At 36.8% G+C, this 18892-nt stretch overlaps 1 protein-coding gene across 1 annotated transcript in view; it reads right to left on the bottom strand.

Moving 5' to 3' along the window:
- Positions 1-18892, bottom strand: part of R3HDM1 (R3H domain containing 1) — a 128647-nt gene that overhangs the window by 33113 nt on the left and 76642 nt on the right. The window contains 1 exon segment of the mRNA XM_044913606.1: positions 18026-18177. Within this exon segment, the coding sequence (XP_044769541.1) occupies positions 18026-18177 (152 nt within the window).

Below are 18892 nucleotides of genomic sequence, written 5' to 3'. Positions count from 1 at the left end.
CTTACAATTTACCATTTTTAAGTGTGTAGGTCAGTGTCATTAAGTATATTCACATTATTATTATTATTTTTTTTTTAAAGATTATATTTATTCATTTGAGACACAGAGATACAGAGGGAGAGAGCATGAGCAGGGAGAGCGGCAGAGGGAGAAGGAGAAGCAGGCTCCCTGCTGAGCCAGGTGCCCGATGTGGGGCTCGATCCCAGGACCCTGGGATCATGACCTGAGCCGAAGGCAAATGCTTAACCATCTGAGCCACCCAGGCGCCCCAAGTATATTCACATTATTGTACAATCATTACCACCATCCATCTCCAGAATTCTTTTCATCTTGCCAAACTGAAACTGTACCCAGTAAATACCAGCTCCCCACTCCTTTCCCCAGCCCATGGAACCACCATTCTGTGAATATGACTACTCTAGTTACCTCATATAAGTGGAATCATACAATACTTGTCTTTTTGTAACTGGCTTATTTCATATAGCATAATGTCTTTAAGATATATCCATGATGCAGCATGTCTGAATTTCCTTCCTTTTAAGGCTGAATAATATTCCATAGTATGGAATACCCCACATTTTGTTTATTCACTAATCTGCTGATGGACACTTGCTTTTTTCCCACCTCAGGGTTTCTTTTTGAAGAGACGAAAAGGTTCTAAAATTGACTGTGGTGATGGGTACATATCTGTGAATATACTAAAAACTACATTTTGAGTAGCTGAATTATACAGTATGTGATTTTATCTCAATAATACTGTTGCAAACAAAGATAAATAAGGAAATGGTAGAACGGACAAAAATGGTGTGTGTGTGTGTACATATATATATATATATATATAAAATTATTCACAAAGAAGTTCTATCACATTGGGATGCCTGGGTGGCTCAGTCGTTAAGCGTCTGCTTTCAGCTCAGGTCATGATCCCGGGGTCCTGGGATCAAGTCCTGCATCGGGCTCCTTGCTCAGTGGGGAGCCTGCTTCTCCCTTTGCCTGCCGCTCCCCCTGCTTGTGCTCTATCCCTCTGACAAATAAATAAAATCTTGAAAAAAAAAAAGTTTAAAGCAGTTAACAAAGAACAAACACTTTGAAACCCATTGGTACCAATGTCTGACATACACCATGTGTGTCAACAAAGCAAATTTCATTATAGTTTTTTTTTTAAAAGTAGGCTTCATGCCCAACGTGGGGCTTAAACTCATAACCCTGAGATTAAGAGTTGCACACTCTAGTGACTGAACCAGCCAGGTGCGCCCCTATAAATTTAAACCAAACTTAATCGGCCTAGCAGAAAAATAGGAAATTGATAGTTTATTCAAAAGCCAGGGTGCCTGTGTGGTGCAGTTGGTTGAGTGTCTGGCTCTTGGTTTTGGCTTAAGTCATGATCTAAGGGTCCTGGGATAGAGCCTGTCTCAGGCTCCATGCTCATTGTGGAGTCTGCTTGAGATTCTCTCTCTGCTCCTCCCACTCATGTTCTCTCTCTCTCAAAATAAATAAATAAATCTTTAAAAAAAATAAACTATTCAGGGGGCCCGGGTGGCTCATGATCCCAGAGTCCAGGAGTCCTGGGTTGAGGCCCCAGGTCAGGCTCCCTGCTCAGCAGGGAGTCTGCTTCTCCCTCTGCCCCTCTCCCCACTTGTGCTCTCTTGCTGTCTCTCAAATAAATAAATAAAATAAAAGGTTTTAAAAAAAATAAACTATCAAAAATTATTCCATATTTCTTTTAGACTTAAAAAAAAAAACCTTTCAAATTGAAGTATAGTTGACAGACTGTTCTGTTAGTTCCAGATACACAACACAGTGATTTCCCTTCTGTGTATGTTACGCTACGTCACCACAAGTGTAGATCTGTCACCGTACAATGTTATGAAATACCACTCCATATATTTCTTTTGCATCTTTTTTGTTAGATTTTCTTATTAATAACAGCACTGTTGTAACTTGTCTTGCAGCAATTTTAATTTTATGAGTGGATTATATATGTGGTAAACTTTTAGAGAGAATTACAGAATAAACAAGTATAGCAATTTTGTGTTCTGTTAAATGTCATCAGACTGATTTATAGAAAAGTGGGCTTTTCATATGCCTAGCAACCAGCAATATTTGTCTTTATGTATAACACTGTTTAAAGTTGCCTTAAATTCTCATTTCTTAGATTGCTGGTGAGAGTAAACATTTTCTCATGTGATAATTTACTATTAGTTTTTGTTTGTCAAGTCTCACTGTTCTTATTCTAGAACATACAGAAGTGACAAAAGTATTTTTATATAATAACCTTTTATGAGACATAATTGTTACATTTCCTCACATCTTGCTGCTTTCCTTTTGAAATGTCTTAATATTACCATACTGGATCTTTACATTAAAACACTTTACAGTATTCGTCTACTCTTTGACAATACACTTCATATCTTAAATCAGTGAAAAAAAGCCATGAGAAAAGAATTTTAAACTCCTTACTGCACCTACCCCCTACCAATATCTTAACTTGTGTACTTGGCTTTTCCTCTATTACCATATGTAAATCCTCTACATTCTTAGCTAAGGCTTACATACTTACATTTGAATGTTGGCTCACCCCCTCTTTGGGGACCTTACAACTCCCCCCCTCCTCCTATAGTGACAAATCTTTCTACTCTCTTTCCCTTCAACATAGTAACACTTCTTTTTCCAATTAAGAAAAGGACATTCTTTCCTGACCTCCTTTTCCCTTCCCATGTAAGATCGAAATTCAATGTTCCTTTTTATGAAAACAATCCTCCTCAAAAGCTGTCTCTCTATTTCCTCTCTTCTCATTCACTTGGTTTTTAACTCCTAGAGTCTTTCCACATAGTTAAGTCCCTCTTCAAGTGCTTTTATTACCTTTTTTGGGGTTTGAAATATTTATATGACAAGAATGGCCAGAAATACGTTATACAGTTCAAAGAATTATAAATTGAACCGCCATTCAAATAAAGAAACAAAACATCACTAATATCTTAGTAGTCCCCAAACCTCCCCCAACATGCACCTCTAACTGTTGTATGGCTGTTCTCTGAATGAATACACCAAAAGACATTTATCCATTCTATTTGGGTTGCTGCTACAAACACTCATGTACAGGTCTCTGGTACATATCTGTTAAGGTTTTAAGGCAGAAGCTGGAAAATTTTTTTGTAAAGGACCAGCTAGTATACATATTTAGGCTCTATGGGATATGTATGGTCTCCATTGCCTAGTCTTCTTTCATTTTTAAAATTATCCTTTAAAATTTAAAAACCAAGGAGGATGGGGTGGCTAGGTGCTGGACAATGAGGGCACATGATGTAATGAGCATTGGGGATTATGTAAGACTGATGAATCACTGACCTCTACCTCTGAAACCAATAATACATTATATGTTAATTAACTGAATTTAAATTAAAAAATTATAAAAAAAATTTTAAAACCATTCTTAGCTTGTGCATCATATTTGATTTGTGGGATACTGATGACTTCTATTTTAAGGAATAAACCTAGTAGCAAAACTGCTAAACCACAGTTAGGTATGCACATCTTCAACATCACAAGATGTTTAGTTTCTCTCTATGTTTGTTTTCTGCATAAATGCCCACATTGGGCACCCTGCTCAGTGGGGAGGCTGCTTCACCCTCTCCCTGTGCCCCACCCCCATGCTCTCTCTAATAAATATTTTTAAAAAAATTCATCTTCAAAATGATTCTGTAAAAGGTTTTAAAATTAATTATTGTGAGTCTACTTTTATGCCTCTGTTAACTGCTCTGCAGTATTTACGTTTCCTTAAAAACTCGATTTTAAAGATTTCTTGGTTTTGCAGCTTTTCTCTTCATTTTATTTTTTTATATTTTTTGTTAAAGATTTATTTATTTGAGAGAGAGAGAAAGTGTGTGAACGGGGTGGGGGGGGATGCAGAGGGAGGGGGAGAAAGAGAATCTCCAGCAGACCATCTGCTGAGTGCAGGGCCCAATGCAGGGCTTAATCTCACAATGCTGAGATCATGACCTGAGCTGATGAAATCAAGAGTTGGACAGACACTGAACTGACTGTAGGTTTTAAATAAAACTAGTCTTCGCTCAAACTTTTAGAAAAGGAGACCAAGATCATTTTTTTATAGCTTTATGGAGGTACTAACTGAACAGAAAATAAACTGCACACAATGTGTATTATTTGATGAGTTCTGACATATGTATATACCATGAAACCTTCACAAACCCCCCCAAATTGCATTATGCCTCATTGTAGTACCTCCCTCCTTTCTTCCCCCTCAACTCCCCCTTAACCACTCCCTGGCCAAACACTGATCCGCTTTCTGTCACCAAAGATATTAGGGTGCATTTTCTAGAGTTTTATATAAATGGAATCATATGGTATATACCTTTGTCTGGCTTTTCTTCACTCAGGATAATTATGAGATTCATCCATGTTGTTGTATATATCAACAGTTCATTCTTTTATTTGCTAAATAATATGCCATTGATGAATATAACACAAATTGTTTATCCATTCAGATGTTGCTGGACATTTGGGTTGGTCCCAGTTTTCATTTCTCTTGGTTAAATACCTAGAAGTGGAATAGTTGGGTCACACAGCAAGTTTTAAGTTTAACTTTTTTTTTTTTTTTTTTTTAAAGATTTTATTTATTTATTTGAGAGAGAGAGAGTGAGAGACAGAGAGCATGAGAGGGGGGAGGGTCAGAAGGAGAAGCAGACTCCCTGCCGAGCAGGGAGCCCGATGCGGGACTCGATCCCGGGACTCCAGGATCATGACCTGAGCTGAAGGCAGTCGCTTAACCAACTGAGCCACCCAGGCGCCCTAAGTTTAACTTTTTAAACAAACTGCTTCCCAAGGTGTGTTTTTGTTTTGACCGAGGTTTGAGGACTCTTGATATATTCTCCACAAGTCCTTTCTAAGATATTTGATTTTTTGAGCAGTGTACTGCTTGACTTTTAATTTTTATTCTTTTGTACAGGGCCAGTTTCCACCAGATAGTTTTCTTTCTATCTGAAAGACTTCCTTTAACATTTCTTGCAGTGGAAGTAGCTGGTGATTATTAATTCCGTTTTTGTACATTTGAAATAGTCTTCATTTCACCTTTGTTTCTGAAAAACATATTTACTGGTACAAAATTCTAGATTTTTTCTTTCACTACTTCAAATAAAGATGTTGTGATACTGTGTTCCAGCTTGTATTGTTTCGAGCAAGAAGTGTGCTGCCATTCTTACCTTTGTTCCTTTATATCTAATGTCTTTTTTTCTCTGGCTGCTTTTACAATATTCTCTTTACCATTTTTCTAGAAGTTTTTTCCTTCAGGCTTCTTTTGCTTGGAGATTGTTGAACTTTTTGAAACTGTGGGTTTATAATTTTCATCAAATTTAAAAAAACTTCATCCATGACTTATTCAAATTTTTTTTGTTCTCTCCTTTTCTCTCTTTTGAGGATGCCAATTACACAAGTATTAGGCCCCTTGAAAAGCACTGCTGCTCTATTCATTTTTTCTCCCGTCTTTTTTCTCTCTCTGAATTTTATATTTACATTGTTTCACAATCAGTTTTAATTAACTGTTTTCTCTCCTCATGATTGGCCTTAGTTTCCTATTTCTTTCCATACTTGGTAATTTCTGGTTGGATGGCAGGCATTGGAAATTTAACCTTGTTGAGTGTTGGGTATTCTTGTATTTTTTAACAGTACTTTTGAGCTTTGTTCTGGGTCACAGTTATCTAGAAACAAATTAATCCTTTTGAGTCCTTCTTTTCTTTAGGCATGACCAGAGCAGCCTATAATCCAGGGCTAATGTTCCCCCACTACTGAGATAACATCCTTTTAGGTCCTCTACTCAATGCCTCATATATTATGAGGTTTTGACATTCTGGCTGCTAGGACTATAAACTATTCCTGTCCTTGTGTGAGTTCCAGGGACTGTCCCGTTCCTGGCCCTGTATGGTTTTTGCACATACAAGCACCAGGCAGAAATCAACTAGACTCAAAAGTGTCCCTCTGTAGATCTCCACAGCTTTTTCTTGGTAGCCTCTTCTCTTCAGCACTCTGCCCTGTAAACTCCAGCCACCTTGGCTTCCTTGCACTCCTAACCTCATCTCCTTAATTTAGAGAGAGGCTCTCTTGGGGACCCCTCCCTGTGTGATAGCTGGGAAACTCTCTCAAGGTAGCAAGCTGGGGCACTGATGACTCATTTTATGTTCTTCTCTCAGGGTTTATAAGTCCTTCTCTGTTTAAAGAAAACTTGTTTCATATATTTCTCTGGTTTTTAAGTTAAGGTAGGAGGATAAATTCAGTCCCTAACACCCTATCTTGGCTAGAAATGGAAGACAAGAGGATGTAGATTTTTAAGATCATTTCATCAACTTGCCACATATTGTTCCCAACAGCAGTAAGCAAAATACAAAGTCAGCACACTCCCAAGCCACCGGAATTATTTGCAATATAAAATACATGGGGCCAGATGGGCATTCCAAGACAAACCTCTTCTGCCTCCTAAACTTGGTCTATTTCAGGGGACTGCATGTTATCTAGGTTACCTATGGCCTGGAAAAATACCAAATAAAATGGAAAGCCATTCAAAATCTTGGGCTGTGCAGAATGTCACTGTGGATATTTAGAAACAGTTTGGAAAAACTTAAAATGTACATGGCGAAACAAGTAGTGAAAATATAATGATTCAAAAAGTAGACAGGGGAGATTAAGAGATTTTCTTTTCCCCTAATGTTTAAAAAATACACTTTTTAATCTGAATTTTTCCTTTATATAAAAGTTCTTTCCTTTCTATCTTTCAAAAAAGTAGTATCTATTTTTGAATAAATACTCTGGACCCTTCACACACAAGACTTCATGAACTGTCTAAACTTGTCATTTCCTTTTCAGAGTTCTCTAACCTACTACATACCTTCTGGAAGGTTGCAGACCTTCCAGGTTCTTATATCCAATGTCTTTCCCTCTTAATGGTTTTCATGCTCCCCAGCAACACCTGACTGTTAATCTTTGAAATCTCCTTGTATGTTGGCTTCTCTTCCCCTCTTTTCCTATATGATCAGCCTTCATGTCAGACCACTTCCTGTTGGTCTTTTTTGCTGGCTATTAATCATCTAGTATAGGTACTGGTCAACTGTGGCCACTGGGCCAATTATGACCCAATGTCTGCTTCTGAACAGCCCACATGCCAAGAATGGTGTTTACTGATAAATATTTGCAATCAATTTGATGACAGAGAACACTCACTTTGAGCCCCAATTAAATGAAATGCTATCTCCCTACCTAAAGTAATTCTATTCTCATTAATAGGCCTGTATTATAAAAGAAAACACTATGCTCAATTATTGCTATATTTTGAATTGTCAATAAAATTTCTTTGGAAATTTATTGATTTAAAATATTTATTTATTTGAGAGAGAGAGAAAGAGCATGAGAGCACACGAACAAGGGGAGGGAGACAAGCAGACTCCCTGTTAAGTGGGGAGCCTGATGTGGGGCTCGATCTCAGGACCTTGAGATCATGACCTGAGCCAAAATCAAGAGTTGGATGCTTAACCTACTGAGCCACCAAGGCGCCCCTGGAAATTTCTTTTGTTTTTTTTAAAGATTTTATTTATTTATTTATTTGACAGAGAGATAGCGAGAGCAGGAACACAAGCAGGGGGAGTGGGAGAGGGAAAAGCAGGCTTCCTGCTGAGCAGGGAGCCCAATGTGGGGCTCGATCACAGGACACTGGGATCACGACCTGAGCCGAAGGCAGATGCTTAACGACTGAGCCACCCAGGCGCCCCTGGAAATTTATTTTCTCTATTATTATATAAATACCTAAAATAGTATCCACAATTTTATATTCTTGCCTTTAAAACCTAAAGTATTTCCTTTCTGGCCTGTTACAGAAAAGTCTGTTGACCCTAGATCTAGTAGGTATTTTTTTTTTTTTAATATTTTATTTATTCATTTGACAGAGAGAGAGAGATAGCGAGAGCAGGAACACAAGCAGGGGGAATGGGAGAGGGAAAAGCAGTCTTCCCCTCAAACAGAGAGCCCGATGTGGGGCTCGATCCCAGGACCCTGGGATCACGACCTAAGCCAAAGGCAGATGCTTAACCAACTGAGCCACCCAGGTGCCCCTCTAGTAGGTATTTTTAAGTAAACGATATTCAAATAATAATTACACTAATCTCCAACCCTAGCATTCTATTGTTGCTAGTGAAACATTTTCCATCAAGATACCTGAATTTTTTTCTTTAATCCTCACTTACAATATCACCAAATACTTGTATCTTCTTTCAAAGGGCCACCTAAATGTATCCCTTTCCTACTGGGACCACCACAACCAGGGATCCTGCTACTTGATGCTTGTGGTCTCTGCTGAATTCAAATGTATCTCAACAATTGTTATGAACTAATTAAAAAACAAACAAACAAAAACAAACACATTATCACATCAATTTCATACTTCAGAAACCACATTTTTTGCTATTAATAAAAGTCTAAAACACAAATTCCTTAGTCTGACCTCTTAAAAGCTGGTTTCTCTCTATTCTAACCTAAAAAGAAAAATTCAAATACTCTCTGGAAAGATGTTCAAAAGCAACATTTAATGAAAAAAAACAAGCTGCAGAATAAAACATTTAAATAATCCCACATATGCAAAAAAAATTCACAGTAAAAACAAACAAAAACATTCCTAATCTCTTTACCTCAAAAACAAAAACGGTGATGCTCTCTTTTCAAACCACAACTATTTTACATGTCTACTTAAAAGTAGTAAAAGTGTTAGAAAGTACATACCAAAGTCTAAATGGTGATTATTTTGGTGAATAGTAATTGCTTTGCACAAAGGGCAATGGGTAAGGCAGAGTTTTAAAATTTTACTTTGTATTTTTATATGGTTTAATTTTTAAACCAGAGCTGATGAATAATACAATTAAAAATACAGAAAATACAATGTTTAAAACATTTAATTCCCAATAAAGTTTACATATTATGTGTGCACTGAGAAATGACTTGAGAAGTGCACCAAAAAAAATTTTTTTAAGATTTTATTTATTTATTTGAGAGAGTGAAAGAGAGAGAGAGCACACAAAGTGGGGGTGGGTGGGTAGAGGGAGAAGCAGACTCCCCACCGAGCAGGGAGCCCGATGTGGGGCTTGATCCCAGAACCCGGAGATCGTGACCTGAGCCGAAGGCAGACACTCAACCGAATGAGCCACCCAGGTGCTCCTGCACCAAAATTTAACAGTAATTATTTCTGGGTAATGAGACTGTAGTTGATTTCCTTTTTCACACTTTGTAATTCTTCTATATTTTCAAATTCTCTACAATGACTATGTATCATATATAATGAGAAATAGAGAAAAGACTGTTTTAAAGACAAAATACAGATGTAGAAGAAATATTTTCTGTTGTTGACAGATACCCACTGAGAGAAGGAGGGAGGGCCACAAGTATGGTCAGTTTACTTATGTATAAAATGAAGAGATTTTTGCATGAAAGGTTACCACTCCTCCCAATTCTTTAAGTACCTGTGAAGTACTATTATTTTAATCTAAAATATTACTACTATCAGTCATTTTGGTGAATTCACAAAAAATCAAATAGCTATAGCACCCTCTTTCCTTCCCATTTAACATCATTTATGTCAGTAAAATTTAGTTTACTAATGAATTTGCAATAAATTCATGCTTCCAAAAATAGTAAGAAGATTTTATATTCAGTGAAGAGAAAATGAATGTTATGGAAAGACAATGTTTTAGCTCCAAAAGTCATTTTCTTATTCCATTTTATTTCTCTCGGCTAGGTGTTAACTTCCTTGTTAATAACAACAAAAGCAAAACTTCACTAAAAGGTATGGCTCAGATTGCCACTTTGTTATTGACAGTTATTTCAAAGGATGGCTGAGGCAAATGAAAAAATTAAAATGCAAAACCAGAAGTTTAGGAGAAATAAAATTAATCCAAGACAGGTTCCAGAAGTCCCAAAGGGGATACCACAGGAATAGCAGAAGATAAAAATGGGGAAAAATATACTGTGGGGAGGAAAAAGGGAAAAGACTTAAAAGTAGGTTTTCTTTTTCATCATTTCATAAAGATACTGTGAAGCATTTTTATAGCAAGTTCTGAAAAATAGAGGTTACAATCTCTTCAAGTTTCTCTCTGTGTATGCTAACCCTTTGAGATGACAGATCAAAAACAAAGGTGTATATTCTCCTTTTGAGTTTCAAGATAAAAATGAAAAATGAAAGGTAAAACAGGAGGAAAAAACCCACCAAAAATGAGGGCATTTTGAAGATTTATCCAACTAGCTTGCCACTTTTGAAGACACTGTAGGAATGGAATTAATTTTCTCTCTATACCAAAAACGGACAGAAATCCTACGATTAGTTGTAAAACTAGTTTCTCTGACCACTATATGGCTTGCTGAAAGTGACAAGACATGTAACGTATATCAGGCTATGCCAAATCTTCACAGTATACATAACAACACAATCTAATCTAAACGCAAAGTAGCCTCAGTGATAACTGGAAGGCTGAGCGGAAAGTAAAAATAATAATTCAAATTCTATTTTTCTGCATAAGGAGTCTCTCCCCAAAAAAAAAAAAAAAAAAAAAAAAAAAGAAGTTGCTAAGCAACTCAAGCTAAGGAAGACATTTTTAAAACAAAGTCTCACTTATTGTTCTTACAGAAATCTTCTCTTCTTATAATCTGGTAACGGAATGAAGCTCATTACAGTCCATTTAGTAAAAACATCAAGAATGTTTGGATGAGGACCTTGTAAGCTCAGAGTTTAACATATACTTCCCATCTAAAACTGAGTATACTTGTTGGTATGGGGTAATTTACACAGTTTTATCTTCAAACATTGGGTCTTGGATGAAAGTTTGCAAATAAATAGTGACAGACATAATTTTCTTGCAAATGTGTAAAATATTACTGGGTTATGGCTATACACAGCTCACGTCTATGGATAAAGATAAGAAGGGCTGGTTAGGTGCAGGTGAATGGGTCTGAACTCTTGTTGCCTGAAGGCTTCAAGGCTTGTTGCTAGAGGGCTTCAAAAAAATTATGTTCAGGCTTAAGAGCAGGCCCATGCCAGTGAAAGGAGAATGTGGAGAACTAGGGATTATGACCAGCACTTTTAACAGAGCCCTATAAGTGATTCTAACATGCTGATAAGATTAGGAATCACTAGTAGATAGTTAACAAGGTAGGGTGCTACAAATCAGGGCCGAAGAGTTAAGGCCTTTAGGTTAAATTTTATGGTTAACCTTTTCGTGTTTCATAGTCTATATGTAAAATAAAAACAAACACACATTCTTATTCTTTTCAGAGGACACTCTGAGGACAAGCTTCTAGAAAAGTAAAATGTTTAGACAAGAAAAAATTTTGGAAGAAAGGTTTTATCTGCATTTGTAAGCTTTCTGGAATAAAAACACCATTTTAGATGGAATGAAACTGAAGGTGAAGAAATGTTGACCAGATAGGTAGGGCTCAAATGATAATATGGTTATATACCATTTGGTTAGCAAAATGCTTAGTATCTATACATATTTTAATACTCTCAAATTATCCCTTCCCCCCCCCTTCTAAAAGATTTTATTTATATATTTGAGAGAGAGAGAACATGAGCAGCAGGGAAGGGTAGAGGGAAAGGGAGAAGCAGACTCCCCACTGAGCAAGCAGCCTGATGTGGGGCTCCATCCCAGGACTCTGGGATCCTAACATGAGCCCAAGGCTGAAGCTTAACCGACTGAGCCACCCAAGTGCCCCTAATTATCCCTTCCTTATATGCATTTTGTATGACTTTCTTCTTGTTCCTTATGTATAAATTTAGCTTTCCATAAAAAATTATAGCTCTCTAAGGACAAGGATTATGTCCTATCATTCTTCCTTATCTAAATATATGAATTCTTGCTGGATTGAGTCTTTGGCATTAGAGAGGAAAGCAAACTTTTTAGTGTCCTGAAAAATAAAGGCTACAGATTTGTCAAATTTTATAGTCTTTACTTGACCATCATGCTTTACTAAGATTAAATAGGCTTTAGCAGTAGTAATAATTAAAACTCAGTAACAATATGAACTCTATATTACTATTGCATTCTGCATGCGTTTATGGTACCTAACACAGTATGAGACATAAGATGTAGTTGGTTCTTGTTATTCCTGACAATTATCTTCTAAAAGTCATACGAACACGGAATTAGCAAATACCGAGCCATTGTCCCTACAGGAAATACAGGGTTAGGTTACTGAGAGCCTCTGGTCACAACATCTTCATCAACTGTTCAGTACATAACCTGTTTTTATGTGTTTCTGTTTAAAGATATTTTATTTAATATAGATTCCTTACAATAATTAATTATATGCAGTATTTCTTTATAATGAAACGTTATTTGAGAAGGCTTTAACATTTTCTTGACCCAGAGTAATTTGACCATAAATCTCTTTGGTTTTGGCCTTAGAACAATGTTGTCTCTATGTTTTTTTTTATTGCTTGTCAGCCCAGAAATCCACAAATTTATCTGCTTTTCCATCCTTGCCATAGCTTGATCACGCACTTTAGATGTTACTTTAGCATTTTCTGGAGTGATCTCAACCTACAGACTGGTGAATTTCTTTTTCCTTTTTCTGGATATGCCACATTGTTGATTCCTTAACATTAATCCGATGGCTAGCAACAATATAATTAATGCCAGAACATACATATTTACTCCATAAGACACATCACACAGCCTTCTTGTGATTAGGAACACTAGAACTTCAGTACTATGCTTGGGGGCCATTTTAAGCAGCAACATCACCAAATAATAGCACAAAAATGCCAAAACTGTGGCACCAAACAGGCTGAAAAGAATATTTACAGTATGAGAACTGAAGTAAGGAGGAAGAGTGTCAACTTGTTTGACCTCAGCTGAGAATGTGTTCGTCGGGTGACTCAAATTTTTCACTGTTCTCTGCATATCCGCAAATGACTGAAAAAGCCTGCAAATATCTATTTTGGGATTACAAATAAATTATAGGGAATACACAAATTTGCAAATACAAATCCACAATGTGATCAACTTTACAGATCTCTCTTTATGTAAGTGACTCTGAAGAGATAATGTAATATATTTTTTCTTTCCTCAGCTTAATGTTTTGGCAAAAATACAGGTTTGAAATTCAGTGAAGTAAATAGAGATAAATATTTTTAAATCTACAAAATGGAGTGTCTTTTAAGAAGTCTTGACTTGGCATTACCAGAAAAGAACAAATATGTAAATTCTGTTCACACAGAAAACACAAATAATTTGGAAAACAAATGAACATTTTACTATATTTAGTCTACATGGGAACAACACTCAAAAATACTTTCTGCTTCAAGGAAAGACTAATGATATTCTATGGTTTCTTCCAGCTTTCTTACTGCTTTTCAGGGAAGTGTGCAGCCACCAGAATAAAGGGGAAGAGATCTCGGAACCAGATAAGCAGTAAAGGCATGGAATTATTAAAACAGAAGTCACAAATTCCTCAAAGATATCACAACCTTTTTTCAAAGTAGAGCCCTCCAGCATCTGACTCACAGTCTTTCTTTTAAAAACTTAGTTCTGGTAACTCCACTGCAGATTTAGAGCACTTACACTGACAGTAACTGACAAAGAAAGACCCTAAGTTTAGAAAGTAAATGAAAATATCTCCAACATGCTCAGGATTATGGCTCCGAATCAGCAATAAAAAGTTTAACTATTTTTAGTGTCCTCTACTTAAGGACACAGGCAAGTATATATTTTATTTATTTATTTAAAGAGTCTATTTATTTGAGAGAGAAAGAATGAGACAGAGAGAGCATGAGAGGGGGTAGGGTCAGAGGGAGAAGCAGACTCCCCGCCGAGTGGGGAGTCCGATGCAGGACTCCATCCCAGGACTCCAGGATCATGACTCGAGCTGAAGGCAGTTGCCCAACTGAGACACCCAGGCGCCCTATATTTTAGAATAATTTTCATACACAAAGTCCTACACATGGAATTCCTCACACCAATCCTATAAGGTGTTCTTGTTTTACAAATGAGAAAACCAAAGTGCAAAAAGACTAAGTAACTTGCCTAAAGTCACAAAGGCTTGAAGTCAGGTTTTGTTTGATTCCAAAGCTCATCTTCTTTCTAACCATATCATGCTCCCCCATCAATTAATGACTAAAGGCACAGGATTCAGTTATTTAAAAAAGTACCTAAGTTAGACCATTTCATAACCCGATATCAAATCAGTTAGATTCCAAGATGAAGAGCCTCAAGGAATAATGCATACATTTAGACTCCTGAGAAAATGGCAGAGGTTACAAGCACAGTGTCATAAAATAAACAAATGAAGCTACAGGAAAAAAACTACTGTATCATTTGTAATACTAAATTTGAAAGATTAAATTCTCTCATCATATTTCAAACATCATATGGTTGTGTATTAAAAAAAACCCAAGCTGTAGACATTTCATATTTAAAATTATTTATAAATTCCATTTTGGGTCTGTGTTAATCTTAATTGTGTCTCCATACCTATTATTTATGTTAGCATGTGATTAGGCACAAGGAGGAAAGTGAGGAAGGATATAAACCAGGATAGAAACATGGGTTACCCAGCATGTGTGTGTATGGGGAATGATTTCATTGAAAGGGTCGGGGGAGAGAAGGAGGTTAGAACAATAGAAAACTGCTCGTATGACACGATTTCACTTATGTAAAATTATGTTTGTGAAGAAATGAGGAAAAAAACCACACATAAAACGAGAATGTCTTAGACGGAATTTTACTAATCTGATATTCACAATACACTATTAAAGAAAAAATGCAAGATAATGTCTATTTCATTAGAATTTACCATCTAATTTCAATATATGTGTATTTTATATGTGTATATGTTTGTTTGGTCAGGAGGCTAATGTGACAGAATGCACATACTATCATATGAACACTGGTTACCTGGAGGTGAGGGCAGAGTGGGGCATGATGATTAGCTTTGTTTTTACACATTTTTGTCTTGATTGTTTAACTTGTGTCAACAAGCATAATTTATTTTGTAGTAAAAAAATTAAAAATTTAAAAAGTATAGAGAGGTTACAGAAACAAAATAATAATATTAAGGCCAATAATTCTACATAAACAAGAATGAATAACATATATGTACCAATACATATGTGTAAGTTGGCCTTTACCACTAAGGAAGTATGTTCATTCAGTATGCATTTACCAAGCTTCTATCCTGGACTGGGCCCTGTTCTAGATGCTGGAATATTCAGACAAACCTCTGCTCTGCATGTAAACACAGTGGAATATGTAAGATAAAATATAATTTATACAAGCTAGTAAATCTAGATTTATGAAGGAATGGTCTCTCTAGTATTGACCCTTGGATAGTAATGATCTGGTTAATAAATGCCAACAGTTGATTTTTAAGTTGGAAATCTGAAATATTATGGCAATTTGCTTATTAAATATTGCCCAGAATCAGAAACAAAATTTTCTGTAAGAAATGCTGTTATATTTTGAAAAATAACATTAATTAGAAATGGTTTTCACCCAAAGGTATCCTTAATTAATTCTGTATGACTTGTATTCCTACCTAATAACTAGCATAAAAGGTACCAGAATACAAGTCTGACAGGATACACATTCTTTTTTTTCCCCCCCAAAGATTTTATCTGTTTGTCAGAGAGACAGAGAGAGACAGAGCACGAGCAGGGGGAGGGGCAGAGGCAGAGGGAGAAGCAGGCTCCCCGCTGAGCAAGGAACCCAACATGGGACTCAATCCCAGGACCCTGGGACCATGACCTGAGCCGAAGGCAGACTTAACCAACTGAGCCACCCAGGCGCCCCAGGATATACATTCTTGCTTTATGTGCAACTCATTCATTCCATTTCTCACACTGGCAATTGGTAGTTGGAAGAGATCAATGCTAGTTTGTTACATAGTAACAATCTCTACTGTCAAGTAACAGCTAGCTTATTTCAAATTTCTTTGACTCACTTAGGTCATAGCCCTAACCTGTGAGTAATTCCCAAAACTTTTTCTCAAGATTCAAGTTGGAGGGGAATCTCACTTCTCATTTAATTGCTGGGCTTCCAAGCTATTCCTCCAGCCAAGGCTAGCTCACCAAATTTTTATTTACTTGCAGAAGCAGGCCCAGGAACTAAAAGTTGGTATGGTTCTTTCCAAAGTGTAGTTATGACAGCTTTTAGATCCTGCTGTCATACTTAAAGTTGAATGTGGGGGGACAGTACAAAGCTGTGCTCTCACCTCTACACACACTCCTGGGGTCAGTTCTCTTGCAAATCAAGGGGACAAAATTGTTTCTGTTTAAGGTATTGATAAATACAACAAACACGGGAAAGTTTAAAGTCTAAGTCATTTTATATAGGTCCTTTTAGGCTTGATCTTCCTTCAAGAAAGCTCCTCTACCCAGCATGGGGTAGGTCTACATAAGTTAACTTATAAAAACAGGTGTTTTTGATCTTGAATAAGTCACTGAATTAATACCAACTTCTCTTAGCCTCTGTTCTACACTGGAATGATTTCTTTGGTAATTTTCTCTCAGATAAAAGGTTATACTTTGGTTCAAGAAGTAGATAACCCAGCCATTTTCACACCATCTATTTCACCTGCTTTAGCACAGAATTCTGCTTCTGACACTTCTGAACCTGAACTGGCATTACAGATCCCAAATTTACCTAAATTGGAAAAAGAGGTTCAGATTGGGAGTATCTTCCCCTTATTTAGAGATTTTAAACTTAAACAACAAATGGGAAATTTAACACAGTACACATTTCTGTTTTCATTGTGTAGTCCCTCTACCTTTAAAGAGCTGGGCTCATTAGAATTTAAAACTCCAAAGTTGCCTATGATTCACAACCAACTCACTGTTTAAAAAGCCTGGGCCTCTTCAATCTGTGAAACCACAGAGCCGGAAAGGGCAAGGACGTATGTTGAGTCCTGTGTGCGTGTGTGACAACAAATAAAATGAGAATCAAGGCTGAGGAAATATGTGAGTTCCTGTGTGTGTGTGTGTGTGTGTGTGCGCGTGTGTTTGATAACAAATAAAATGAGAGCCAAGTTTCCATTCTCCCAAGTAGATTCAATGAAGCAAGTCTGTCAATCACTTTCTCACCCCTAAATACCATTATCTGTAACCATAACCAGTGCCAACCTCTTATCAGCAATTAGATCATAGGTCCTCTTTCTTAGAAAGAGCACTGTAGTCCCTCTGGCAACCTTACAGGGATGTCATGAAATAACGAAAGATTGTAATATTTTGTTTTCTTTCTTTTTTTTTTTTTTTAAGATTTTATTTATTTGAGAGAGAGAGAACAGGGAAAGTGAGAGGGAAAAGCAGACTCCCTGCTGAGCAGAGAGCCCAACGTGGGGTTTGATCCCAGGACCCTGAGATGATGACCTAAGCTGAAGGCAGATGCTTAACTGGACTGAGCCCCTGTAATACTTTCTGAATAATGGACTAAAGTTACCCAATTCAAAGGAAGATTACTCTGTATCACATTCGGCTTATCAGAAGAGCTTCTGCTCTTCCAAGTTGAAGTAGCTAAAGAAGTAGCTTCATGACTTGCTTTTATATAGAGCTACTATCATTTGCTTCTCCTATATGCCTCCTTCTTCTTACTGATGAAAACTGAGCTCCCTAGAGCCTGAAAAATTTTAGCAAGAAATTCTGTTGCTGAGGTTATATTCTCCCCCAACTCCTACAAAAATCTTAAATAGTAAATGCTCCAACTCCAGGTTCCATGGCCAACTACTATTCCATCTGGCTAAGAGGAGAATGGTCTGCTTTTAGGCAAATGAGAGAAGATGTGACTCTTCTTTAGGTTACATATGAAATGTCTGGCTTATCCTGACTTTGTTAGAAAAACTATGAGAAAAGGAGACTGTATCCTACTTTTTCTATTCTATATTAGATAATGATTTCAGGTCATGCTCCTTAATCAATTTTAAAATTAGTAACAGATCATAATCCTGATAAACAATGAGCAGCTATAGGATTAGGTTTCTTAGTTGTACTCACCTTAAATTATTTTGTTGGCCAGGCGGAATGACACTATAGTAAACTGGCATTCCTGTTGTGGGCATAGATCCTTGATTAGACTGATTAGGGAACATAATAGGCTGTTGATAAGTCTGATGGGCAATTCCTTGAGAACTTTGAGGCAGTGAAACCTAGAATATGAAAGACAATTTAAAGGGAAAAACGTTCTTCAAAACCTTGCAAATGATAATGTCTCCAGCCTCCATAAACTTTTCCAATATCAACATTTAGGAATAAGCTAAACTGCCAATAGTCATGATAAGTTAGCCACAGTACTACCACTTTATTTCTGCCCTTTTCAGCCAGCTTTTGTTTTTGGCTAGCATTTATCAACTAAACAATAGGCTAGATGCATTAGATTATAAAAATGAAATGTGACTTACAACCTTAAGTAAAAGTTGTTTTAAAAAAGAAATGGTTTCCAAATAAGGATGATCATTTGACGTGGAAAGAGTAAATAATACAGTACATCTCAGACAGAGCTAAATAAAACGCAGGTAGGGCACCAGTGAGATAAACTGGATCAGAAAGTGTGAGTTTTAGAGCTTAAGATATCTAGATGTGGTATTGGTTTCATCCTTTAGCTATCTATGTGACATTAGGCAAATGACTTAACTATTGTGAGGCCCAACAGCTCCTTACGTGAAAAAATGAGATGCTACCTCCATCTCATGGGAGGCATTATCTCCACTGTAATCTCTACTTGCAGGATCTAGCAGAGTAGACGTCTGGTGAACAGTGTATCTTTCAGTTCTGTTTTCTATACTATCTACATAGAACCCACATGAACACAATGGATTTTTCAGGTCTCTGGTTTCTAAAATAGAAACCACAGACACAATGGAC

This window comes from Neomonachus schauinslandi, chromosome 3 (assembly GCF_002201575.2).
Source record: "Neomonachus schauinslandi chromosome 3, ASM220157v2, whole genome shotgun sequence".
NCBI lineage: Eukaryota > Metazoa > Chordata > Mammalia > Carnivora > Phocidae > Neomonachus > Neomonachus schauinslandi.
The sequence above is the reverse complement of the archived record's forward strand: the minus strand, read 5'-3'. Positions and strand labels throughout refer to the sequence as shown.